We start from the raw sequence: 12401 nt of genomic DNA, 5'->3' as shown, positions 1-12401 counted from the left end.
CAGCTGTGCTGCAAGTTGTGCTGGCCAGTAGGCCTGCTCCTGACTGTCAAATGAAAACGCTGGCTTGCACTGGGCATTGGTGTTGGTGTTGCTGCTGTTGCTGTTGCTGTTGCTGTTACTGTTGCGGTCAGATGCTGGCGAGTTACTCGTAAAGCATTTAACTGCAAAGCTAATGCACTCACAAAGACATGAACTAATACACACTCTCACACATACACACGCACACCCTGCTCACACCCATACAGGTGCAGTTAATTAATTTCTTTGTTGTTCTCTACGGTAAATCATGCCACATTGGTGTTAGTGCTGCTGCTGCTGCTGCTGTTGCCTCTGCCAGAAGCAGAAGTCGTACCGTTTGAGAGATTTCGCAAGACAGAGAATAAGAATGCCACTTAGTAGCTGGCCCGTGCAACGTCCCGAGTTGTTCTCAGTTGCAATCTCTCTTTGAGTCTGTTTATTGAATAGTTACTGTGAGTTTTCGCGTTGCACTCGACGACGAAGTCTTTTGTTGCTGCTACTTGAACTGCATTTGCATATAAATTAGTTTTGATACCAAAAAGCAAAACAAAGGCAACAGCTAAAACTGTGACTTAAGTTAACGCTAAGGCGCTAGGCTACTAGAAAATAAAAAATAGAAGAAGAAGAAGAAAAATAGTAGTTGCAGCCACTAACAGTTTGATGTTTGTTCTTCGAATGCGTTGCGAAAATCAACTTGGGGCCTGGCTAACGGTTCTCATTAAGTGAAGTACAACGGCGACAGCATTTGAATAGCAGCACTTTTAGTGGGAACAACCACCACACACGACACCACGGTGGGGCCGCGACAGATGCTGAGAGCTGCAGACAGGATGAAGCGATAAGTTGGCAATAAAAATTGGCAGCACTTTGGCACATACGACAAACAAAAGACTTAGGAAACGAACTTGCTGCTATAACAGACATTGCAGCAGCAGCAGCCATGGCAACAGCAACAGCCAGAGAGCAGTAGCGGCATTTGAGCCAGTTAATTGTTAATTGTTGACAAGTTCTCGTTGTCTGCAAAACGAAAAGAAGTGCAAATGTACGTTTAATGAGCAGCAACTGTGGTATCTGTGGTGTTTGTGGTTGCAATTGCAACTGAGATGGGAAGCTGGTGGCTGAGACTCTGCTGCTGTTGCTGGTTGTGATATTAAGTGCAAGGGAATGATTTGCTTGGCTGGCAACTTGCGCAGATAGGAGAAAACTCAACGTCGAATTAGTGTCTCAGAGAAAACAAATTCAGGTGGCATAAAAAACAATCCAAATTGCGATCTTACAGTTACAGTTGACAGATTAGCTGCCAGATGAAACTATGTGTATATTGCATTCATTCATTTTGTATTTTAAAACAAGTTTTATTATAATTATATAAAAGGCTTTAAATATGCTGTCACTGAAAGACGAAATCGGCCAAACGGTAGATTCGTATTTAATTTCCAATGCCCATAGGTGTTTCACATAAAAAGATTAGCATCCAGTTCTGCCCACCTGATCTATCCAAGCGTTCCAGCTACCTGCACTAACTAGTTCGTTTGTTTATTTGAATTTTAGTGGCCGTTTGTTTGTGTGTGTGTATTTTTTTGGCTATTCCATTTAGCATTTCGTGGCACATCAAATGCAAATACGACAGGCCCAAATAGGGTCACCGAATGTGTTTTCGAGCTGCACCTTATCTCAAAGTTTATCGACATATTTTTTGCATAAATTCCCAAGCGTTTTATTTGATTTTGCTCGCTGAGTTGCTTATAACGTATATAATTATGTTTTATTTTGTAGAAATTGGACAGAGAAAGGCGAATCAACTCACAAGCCGACCCTTGCTGGAAAAGTGAGAAGCAATCAAACAAAAATAAAAGGAAAACTAAAATCGTAAATCAAAATTGTGCAATAAAATAAAAGCAAATATCGCATTTACAGATAATCGTAATAAAAAAGGAAACGAAAAAGAAAAAAGAATAAACCTAAGGTCTTAAAACGAATTTAATTAAGACCAAGTCGAAAAGAAGTTGTGGTGAATTAGTTTTGATTGGAAGTGTTGGCGTGATTGTGAAGTTATTGCCCCATAAACTCGCCCACAAATATTTACTAAAGTTTATTGCATTCGAAAAAAGAAAAGAGTGAAAATCAATTAAACAAAATATTTGATTACCATTACTGGATCATACACGCAGTTATCGGCCGACTTGCTGTTCCACTAACCATGAAAACGTTGGAAAGTGTGCCGGTCCAACAAAATAATTAACGAAATCTGTGGAGAGCGGCACAGAAAAGTGCGAGTGCGTGTAAACCGAATCAAAATCCCAGTGGCCAAAATGGCAGCCAGTGAAAATCAAATTTGATAAGCTACAGCACCAGGTCATTGTTCTTTACGACTAGTGAAAATCAGTTCGCATTTAAGTAGCCCAAAAGTCTTCAAAGACGTTCAACAATTATTTCTGTGCAACGATCCAAATACAGCCATTCATGTCTGGAAGCTTAATACTTAATTGAAAAGTCTAGTAAGTAAAAAATAAAAATCTAATTTACAATTTTATTGTATTTCTCCTCATTAAAATTCAAATTAAGTAGCTGGTATTTCCATTTTTATTTATAATTGAAGTTTTCAAATTGAAAAGTGTGATATTTCAATTTGAGAGATTTGTTGTAAAATATCATTTTTATTATCAGTCAGCTCTTGATTATTACTATTTTTTCTGTCGACAGCCACTATAAGTTTCTCTTAGCTATGAGCCTAACGAATTCCAATGATAAGTTGATTAAGTTTTAATTCCAATTTGTTTGACAATCATTTGAAAGCGCTAGGCCTGAGTCCCACTGCGCCTCTTTCTTCTCTTCTTGTATAACAGATATGAACATAAACGTGTTTTAAATTGCTACTCGCTCATTTGTTTTAAATGTTTTCACATTCTAAACGAAAATTGCTGCTTAAATTTAATTTGATTGCTTCACCGCGTCGTCATAAAGTTGGATAAAGTTTCGTATACGTAATGTGACATTCTAATTTGCAAATGACTTTGTGTGAGCTAACGAATTACTAGCAGATCGATGTTTTGCAATAAAATTGTTTATAAACTATTGCGCATACACCAGCATAAGCGCATGTATGTGCGCAATGAAAGAGTCTGGCATATGCGGCGATTATCTCGGCATTACGATAATAAAACCTGAAGCCATCTTTCGCATTGAGTCAGTGCCAGTTACTAGTTGCTGGCAGGCTCTGTCATCCGCTGCGTGGCCGTATGTCGTTTTATTAGCGAAAGTCATCGAGCAGAATAATTGTTGCAATGCGGCTCCCGAAACTCTGCCCCTTGCCATTACGATTACCGTGCTCCCCCACGACGATTACAATCAAGGCGCGCGCTCGTAAAACACAATTCCAATTCACTTGCGCGTAAAACGAAATTTTTTTTTTCTCTTCTTCAGACGGCAAATTCGAGTGTGCGTGCGTGTGTGTGGTTGTGTATGGGTGCGTGTGTGTATTTGTGTATAACTCCATGTGAGTGTTGTTTGCTTTTGGCGAATCTTATTGCAGCTCAGCCAACAACTGTGACCGTCTTCGGATTATTATATAATTTTTGAACTCATTATTCCATTTGTCAAAATTTGTTTGCCATACCTCGGTCCCAAAATTGGCTAAATGCGTTAACATTTTCCTCGAGAAAATTATGAAATTACTTTTGCCTCAGCCGCAAACAGCCTTGGCTATAAACATGCACAGTTATATCATAGAGATGTGCTGCCACCGTTAACAGGCATGAGCTTCTAAGAATGAGTGTAGACCAATCTGATAGCAAAATCCCACTATATTAAAATATGCAAACGAATGCATCTGCGTCTGAATATCCATTAATTATTCTTGGCTGACCGTAATAAAACTGCTAACGTAAAGATAGCATAGGAAAATGAAAGAAAGATAATTCATAGGTGCAGTTATATATATACATACTTATATTATTACTTTTTTCTGGCTTTTGAAGTTTTTGTATGAATTTGAATAAAAAAGAGTATATATATAATAGCTCTAAACAACAAGCAAACATGCAATATAATTCAAATGATAAACAAATCCAATATATAAACCTGATGATATAAAAATATGTCTAAAAATCGGACAATAATATTAAAAAAAAAAAAAAAAAATTCTTTATCAAATATATAGTTTACGTGCTTTACCTATATGATAAACCTTTGATAAAGCCTTTCAGGGGCATTTTACATCAATAAAAGATATTGTCAACGACGATCTGTAGGTGTGTAGAGGGCATTAAGATAAAAACTTGGCATACTCACTTCATACTCATTTCATTTGTATTCAATTTCATGCATTTTAGACAGGTCAGTCACATAATCAGTAATATAGAAAGCAATTCAAGGAGTGTGTAGCTCTGTGAGAATTATAAGCATTAATATCAACTTTCTTTTGTTGTTGTTATTGTTTTCATTTGTTGTCGCTGTTGTTGTTGTTGGTGCTGTGTCATCACAGAGGCTAGGCCATTGACATGCAATGACATCACAGTTGTACCCGCACTCGCACTCGCACTCGGCCATATAAACTACAAACTATAATTAATATGACCGCACAGCAAACCGACAATTACCTGTTTTGTTGAATGAATGTATGAATGAATGCGGTCTACTCGTTTATTTACAAGCGAGTATCTGTCTGTCTGTCTAATCGTGATTATCAATGGCTAACACTTACCAGTAAACCAATAATTATTTGCATTCAATTGACGAGCTGTTTATTATGACGCCTGAACGAAATCGCTTGACATAGTCTCAATACCCATTCGCAGTCGGGATCGTTGGGAATACATGGAAATCATATTGTTTCAGCTCGTTGCAATAATGTGCATGAATAATCCAATATCTGGTCAACTTAGCTGGCTATTCACTTAAATTGGCTGTCTTCGCCCTGGGCCCTGTTCAATTTACAGTCTGAAAATGAGACAAGTGAATGCTGATTGACCCACTGAGTCTGGAGCTGGGTAGTGGATAATGGGTAATGGGCAACCGAATGCTCGGGGCGTGCTCGAGCATTGGCTGTGGGCACGGCAGCAACGTGCATTTCATGCAAATTACCTCTCCCTGGCTGGGTATGGCTGCCCTGGCCGGGTCTGTGTTCATTACAGACATTTAAAGACGTTTATTTTGAAGATTTTCACTTTCAATCTGTCAAATTGTCACACTCACGAACAGAGACTCGAGCCTCATTGTTCGATCTCTTTGTGGAGCATTCAATAATCAAAAGTGATTGCCGCACGATTTTATTTTACTTAACTTTTAACGTTTTCAACTGCCAAGTGGCCGGCATGTCAGATCTTGAAAACAGTTACGATGACGATGGAGCTGGTTGCTGCGTATAAATATAGATATGTATATGTGTGCACATATATTTTTGTGGTTGGTTTGTGAATGACTTGGGCGCACGTGTTGGTGATGCTCACTTCCGTAGCCCACGATCATGATTGATATTGAGTTGGATTTATATTTCTCATTGTAATGGAGCCCTTTCATTTAAGGGTCTTTAATTTTCACTCCATTGAAACAGGTGCGACCGTTATGATATTGAAAATAAAGTAACTTATTTAGAATGGATTGCCATGAATAAACAGCTTGGTTGGGCCAATCAAGCTGGGAAAAGCGCTGCAAGTCCAAGAACAAACCAACTAGACAACTAAATCCATATTAATTATGTTGCTTTCGGCTCGAGGGTAAAATGAAATTATAAGAAGCCGCAGAACTCGACCTTAAAACCAGCAGCGTCATGCTGCTCTGCACAGGGCATAGAAAAAAGTAAATATTTGGACAATGGGAACAAGGCAAAAGGTTCCGCCGGGGTCGCTCTAAATGAGGAAAAACGCTGAAAACCAAACATAAACAAACAGACAGACAAACAAAAGAAGAACCAACAACAACAACAGCAACGGCAACCACAACCACAATAACTGTGCTCTGGGCATTGGCCACTGGGTCTGAGAGGCTTAAGAGTGGTGCAGTCAAAGGTTCAAGTGCAGCTAAGCCGTCAGGTTGCATAGCACGGGGCCGGCCATTAGCTGCGGCAGGTTAATAAACCAGAGACACTCGCCAGCCGAGTGATTTATGTTTGTGGCCCAGTCTATGACACCTAACAGCTCGGCCGCGTGTTGCTTTTATTTCAGTACTCTCTGCTGCATGGAAAGTGCATGCAAACGATGCAGAGTCGAGCTCGCTCTGTTCCTTGATGGGCTCACCTTGCGTATGTGTGATGGCTGTTGATGTTGACGCACATAATTGATTAATGTGCAGCGTTAAAAGTTGCGGCTCAACAAATAGGCGCCAGGTGATAGCCAGACAGTGATAGTCGTCAGTTAATGGACAGCTAAATAAATAGAAAATTAAACTTCACTTAAAGCCGGCAAACATCTTTAACTACAATTTTATAGCTCAAGCGATATATTGCTTAGATTACTTAGGTTAGTTGGAATATCATAAAAATGATTTCATTTGAATTCAGATGAGCCTTACTTTTATTTTCCATTAAATATACATATTTAGGATATATTTTACTTTAGAAGATGAAATAGGAATTGATATTTAAAGAATGGTATTGCTGGGTCTATCTATAAAGTTTTGGGCAATCGATCTTAGCTTAAATAAATACATAATACTTATAATAATATAATAATCTGCTTTATATCAAATCTCTTTTCATAATTGCTTAAAACGTATAGAAGCAAGCTTTTTGTGTGCTGCTTCAAGAGTTTACTCAGGTATTATTTGCGTAGACAATATTTATAACGTTAGCAAGAAAAAGCGATATTGATTTATAGGTACAATGACTTTTAATTCTCACTGTTCTGATCATCGTGGTCGTTGTCGTCGTCGTATCGTACCCCAGGCAATGTGTGTTTCACATGGAGAAGCCACTCAAAAATTGTGTTTACGTTACGCGCTGTGATTATAACAAGAGAGCGGCTCAAAAGATGCCGATGTCGACGTAGACGTCGACGTCGAGCTGTAGATGGACATGTGCTATCTAACGTATGAGATAGAAGCCGGACTTTAGCAGCGGCCCAGCTGCGTGTCTGGTCTGTGGTCGTGTGATCCAGTTGTTTATCTTTTTCATTAGCCTGGGCGGCCTGTCATCTATGCCGTCGCCTGTCGATAGTCTGTCGATTGACAAAACGCCTACCGGGCAGGTTCGCCTGCCAGCCCACCATTTACCAGGCAGGCTGTGACTTTTCCACACTTTACAGCAGATCGAACCTGCAACTGCAACCGAAACCTGGTAACTGGTAGCTGGTGTCGGTAGCCCTCGCTTTCGCCCTTGCCTTCGCCTTCGCCTTTGGAGTTAAGTGACTGACGCAAATTGCGCAATTCTTATTACAATTACTGTGTAACTAGCTGCCTGTTGTGGCATCGGTTGCCGCTTGGTCTGTGATCCACACGTAGCAGCAGTATACCTCAGTTGTTGCCCTGTTCCGCGTTTGTCAGTTTCTCTCTCAACTGCAGCATTTTTCTAATACTTTGTTGAGCAGTAAAGATTTTGCTACAATATTATTTGGCCTTTGGCATGGCCAGCGCCGGTGTTTCGGGTCTGGTTCTGTCTAATCGTTTGTCAGTCTCTGGCTACTTGTCTTTTTTTATTTTTTTTTATTTTTTCTTTTGGTTTTTTGTTAGTCGAGGGCTCTCTAAAAGATAGTCATTAGCACAAAAGATTACTTTTGGTACGGGTGCTGCTTCTGCTTGCTGGGCGCTTAGGTGGGGTAATTACCTTTCGGGTCTCTTAGTTAATACAAAAATAAAAGAAGCTACGAGCCACAGCAATAGCAGCTAAACTGATCGTTTTGTTGAGGAAATGAAAACGTAACGAAATTAATTTGCAACGGTTCAGGCGCTCATTGGCTCATAAATGGCGTGTGGCAGCTCCCAGTTCCCATCGAGCAATCGGCCGATTGGCGGATCGACCTGGTGCCTGTCTTCATTTCAAACTGAAATAAAGTTATTAGAGTGAAAATTACGTTTGGCGTCAACAGTTGTACATTGCGCTGTTGTCGTAGAGGTCGGAAACGCTCGATAAATAGACGTGGAGAGATCAAATACTGAAATTAAAGTCATTCGATCTCATTTTCAGTTTCAATCATCAGCTGCTGGCTCATGACGTGCAGAAATATTTCGGTTCCAGTTTGAATGATTTGAAATTACCATCAGTGTAAATGACGCCCATTAAATTGGGGAGATGAGAGTGATAAACGGAGCTTGAGAATATTTACGATAAACGTTCCCATTAATTCAAGCATTTTCAAATGTGTCAATAATTTACGTTAAATGTTATCAATACAGGGCTCGACTCATATAACATATCCGAGGAATAAAAGTCTATATTAACCTAGGTCAAGTTAAAAACCTTCAAGTGTTAAAATATATTTGTAGTGCATATGAAATGAAACAAAAAGTATATTTTATACATTTTTCCATTTTTTTTTTACAGTATTATTATTATTATTATTATTATTATTATTATTTTGTTTTTTGCCATTTTTAAAGGTCTATTAAAGTAAATGGTTATAATAATGTATTTAAGTGCGAATCACCATTATATACGAGGTTTATATTCATTTGATACTTTCCCTTTCGCTGGCTTTTTTACCTTTTCTCTCAATGTCACAATATTCTTCATAAATTAGCGAACACGACTTTTATTGATCATTGTATTTTTCTCATTATTGTGCTCTTACATGTTTTTATTATTACCCTGTTTCGGTAGTGAAAAAAGCAATTGCGTGGATTTTTTTTTTAAGTTTTTATATATTAATACACTTAAAAAAATATATTTTTTTTTTTATGGAATTCTTTAATTACATAATATATGAAAGATATTCCCATTCCATGTGTATAAGGAGCACAACGAAAAGTAGTTCCACTTGTATTCTCCAACGATTATAATCGGCAATATTGCCTCAGTCTATATACGATAAAGACATGCAATTGGCTGGACCACTATGGTAGGGCTCTTATTGGTGGGTGGGCGTATATAGCGCTTGCACCGCATGCATGACCAATCATATAGAAGTGTATACTTATAGTTATCCACTAATTATAGCTCTGCTACATTCCATTCTCGAGCAGAAATAACGAAACAACAACTAATAACAAACCTTTCGCTTCTTCTACTCCATAACTGCAGACATGCGCCCGGCACGTTACCGATGAAGCAAGCAACTTTAATCAGACACAGACACAGACACAGGTGAGTTGTCAACCAGGGGCAGGGGTAGGGGCGGCCCATTTGGCTTGTAGGGGCTAATATGATTACTGTACTCGTGCTTGTGGGTGGTTGCATTGTGTGGCATCAGCTGAAACGCGAACATCCACTTTGATGGCGTGTGCTCTGCGTTGGAATTGAGTAAACTTTTAATTAAACTTCAAAATGATTCCGCTTTGATGAGCTCTTGGCCCGGCCCGGCCTGGCCCGACCAAGATATCTGACTTGGGTCTCTCTTTCTTCTTGCCACAAGACAATATTATTATTTGTAGCATGTGTCGTCTGTTGTAAAACATATTCGTGCGATCACAATAAATTTTTTCTATTATAGTGCGCCAAAACAAAAAACTGATTATGAGGCAAAAGTGAAAAGTTGTAATTAAACCAGTCACTGACTGCTCGCAGTCTTGCAAAAAACTGCAACAACTGTGACTGCAGCAATAACAACGACAACAAGCAACGGCAGCCGCTGCAAACAGCTGGCAATCATAAAGAGTAGAAATCGCTGAAGCGACATGCCCGTTTTTTAGCTAACGCTAATGTTGCTGTTGTTGTTGCAGTTGCTTAGAGTACCCAACATGCGACAAGTGCACTTAATTAGTAGGGATCAGAAGGTAAAGCGAAGCGCAGGGAATGGGGGCATCTGGAACATGACCAGTGTTCCGGCAGGTAACAAGTCTAATGCTAAATTGCCCCCAGCACACTTTTTTTTATTTATCTTTCGTTTTTGTTTTCTTCATTTTTTTTTTTTGGCAGCAGCACAGACAAGAAGATGTGGCCCAAACAGCGTTGGCTAGTCAACAGAGCAACTGCAGCGATACCAGAGAGCAGCAGACACCAAATAGTAGCAGTATTAGTAGCCTTTATCTTAGTCAATTGCCTAGCCGCGGCGACGGCGGCGCTTATCACACCACAGCACACGGGCAGCGGGAGCGGTAGCAGCAGCAGCAGCAGTGGCAGCAACACCAACAGCTTTGATTACGATTCCACAAATGAGGATGACGACAGCACATCCTTGCCCAGTTTCTATCGCAGTCCACATCGCCTGGATGGCTACTATACGCCTGCGGATCTGCAGCGCAGCCAAAACTTTAAGATAAGCCCCAAGCCGTGCTCCTTTGGCCGCATCGAGGGCACCTGCATGTTCGTTTGGGAGTGCATCAAGTCCGAGGGCCAGCACGTGGGCATGTGCGTTGACTCGTTCATGTTTGGCTCATGCTGTGCCCACAACTACACCGAGAATATTGTGCTGCCCCACACGGGCTTCTCATACACGAGACCCACCAAGCCCCTGTCGATGAGGCCCCGGCCGCCACCACAGCCACACAAGCCGCTAATCAGGTGGGTAAATAAAGGCGGCTCTAACCCAATTTCCTTTGAAATTTATATACCATTGATAGTACAAGAAATTTCCAAACTAATTTCCTCGAACACAAACAATTTTTTTTTTTTTTTTTTTTGTTTAACTGCTGAAAGTAGCGCGAGCTTAGTAAGCCCAATTAATTCTACAAATTATAGACCATTTTTGATTTTCATTTGACTTACATATTTAAGTATACCTTTGGTTAGATACAAGCTTTAATATAAATATATTTCTTTTTCAAATGTAATAAGTGATTAACGAATTGCGACAAGAAGAAGTTAACAATAAAATTAATTTGAGTTCTCATTAAACAAAAATAAGTAAACATTATTTTAGCTTTGCGGGTCAGAAAATAGTTGGCATAAATATTTATATATTTATATATTTTGTTTTTGTATTTTTTATTCCAGGTCAAAAAGTCTGCTTAACATATTTAAACAAAAAAGATGAGCCTTTTTTATGATTAATGCAGGACTGTGTTTGAGTACTTGCGTTTCCTTTAGTTAAATTATTTAATTACAAATTAATATTTCCAAATAGATGAACTATGACCAAAGCTACTTTCCGTAACATTAAAAATAAATATTTTGCATAGTTTCCTGTAAGTATTATCGAATATTTTTTTCTTTGATTTTTTGCAGCGGTATGACAACTATTGAACGTCCACATGGCGCTGGTACATTGGTCATTCGTCCTTCTGGTCCGGTGCATCAGGGCACTTTATCCAGGCCACATCCGAAGCCAACGACGCCGCCCGATTTGCAGAGTGCAGCCAGCCAGGCGACGAGCAGTTCGAGTGAGTATAGAGCGTGGCGCCTGTTGCATTGTTATGGAAGGCAGAGTTATGGACTCACAAACAACAAACAAACAACTAACAATTACACCAACAGATAGTATTTGGCATACATCAACGCACCAGCAGTCGCCGCCGCCGCAGCAGCAGCCACAGCACCACCACTGGCACATGACCACCGAGCCAAGCTTTATTACCAGGCCGCGACCCACCGGCTGGACCAAGCCCGGCATAGTCAATTTGCCAGCAACCATGCGTCCCTCCAAGCCGGCTAAGCCCACAAAGAAACCGATTGTCTACGAGCGGCCTCCAACGCCGCTGCCAACGACAACGACGTCGACGACGACGACGACGACTACGACAATGATGCAGACGCGACCGAAGCCCAAACCCAAACCCATACCGACCAGGCCTCAGGTATGTAAATACGCGTCTTCATCTCTCTGTCTGCTTGCCACAATTCCTCATCCTGTGCCACACGCTCTGTGTGTGTGTGATGCATTGATGTCGAAAGCGAAACAAACGAGCGACGAGGTCATTTACTCCTCGATCAAGCTGGGATTCTCTGCTGCTCTTATGCTCTGACTGAGGCCACAGCCTTGGGGGACATTTTATTGTTTGCACAAAGCCAGAGCCTAAGCTGATGTAAGATTTGTCTTGTGCTGATGCTGAAGTAGTCAAGCTGTTCGTCTCTGGGGTGTGTTGTTCTGCACTTGCTGGCAAGCGTTAGGGTATCAAAAAAGTGTTTAAGTAAAGTATTTCAATTGAATAATTGTTTAAGCATTGTTATAAAATATTTGTGTATTAACGGAAAGTAGATTTCCAGATATTTGATCAAATTAATAACATGTAGAAAGTATAGAGATTATATAGAATTTTATATATATTTTTGATTATGTTTTGGTATATAACGATATACATTCGTATTTCTGAATATACAAAATATACGTGTATATTTATATTATTTTATAAAATACACA

General features: G+C 39.9%; 1 protein-coding gene and 1 long non-coding RNA gene across 7 annotated transcripts in view; one reads left to right on the top strand and one right to left on the bottom strand.

Annotated features, from left to right (window-relative positions):
• Sb (serine proteinase stubble) overlaps positions 1 to 12401 on the top strand; it is a 29557-nt gene that overhangs the window by 13975 nt on the left and 3181 nt on the right. For 3 of the 6 annotated variants that reach the window (XM_089463281.1, XM_018000989.2, XM_089463270.1), the window contains exons 2-6: positions 1795 to 2516; positions 9188 to 9250; positions 10022 to 10606; positions 11270 to 11424; positions 11519 to 11838. In XM_089463281.1, coding sequence (XP_089319407.1) covers positions 9210 to 9250; positions 10022 to 10606; positions 11270 to 11424; positions 11519 to 11838 — 1101 coding nt within the window. In that variant the 5' untranslated portion in view covers positions 1795 to 2516; positions 9188 to 9209. Of the gene's footprint in view, positions 1 to 1794; positions 2517 to 9187; positions 9251 to 9825; positions 9935 to 10021; positions 10607 to 11269; positions 11425 to 11518; positions 11839 to 12401 lie in introns of those variants that run through there. The other 3 variants (XM_018000990.2, XM_089463291.1, XM_089463299.1) reach the window with 3 other exon arrangements.
• On the bottom strand, positions 4305 to 6479 carry LOC149270353 (uncharacterized). The gene is made up of 3 exons (XR_016268872.1): positions 6252 to 6479; positions 4721 to 4956; positions 4305 to 4616 (listed from the first exon to the last, which is right to left on the bottom strand). It is a non-coding gene; the product is annotated as an uncharacterized LOC149270353 (long non-coding RNA).

Source organism: Drosophila arizonae, chromosome 2, assembly GCF_054131065.1.
Source record: "Drosophila arizonae isolate 15081-1271.41 chromosome 2, UAZ_ARI_1.0, whole genome shotgun sequence".
Classification (NCBI taxonomy): Eukaryota; Metazoa; Arthropoda; class Insecta; order Diptera; family Drosophilidae; genus Drosophila; species Drosophila arizonae.
Note: the sequence above shows the minus strand (reverse complement) of the source record. Positions and strands in the feature narration are given on the sequence as shown.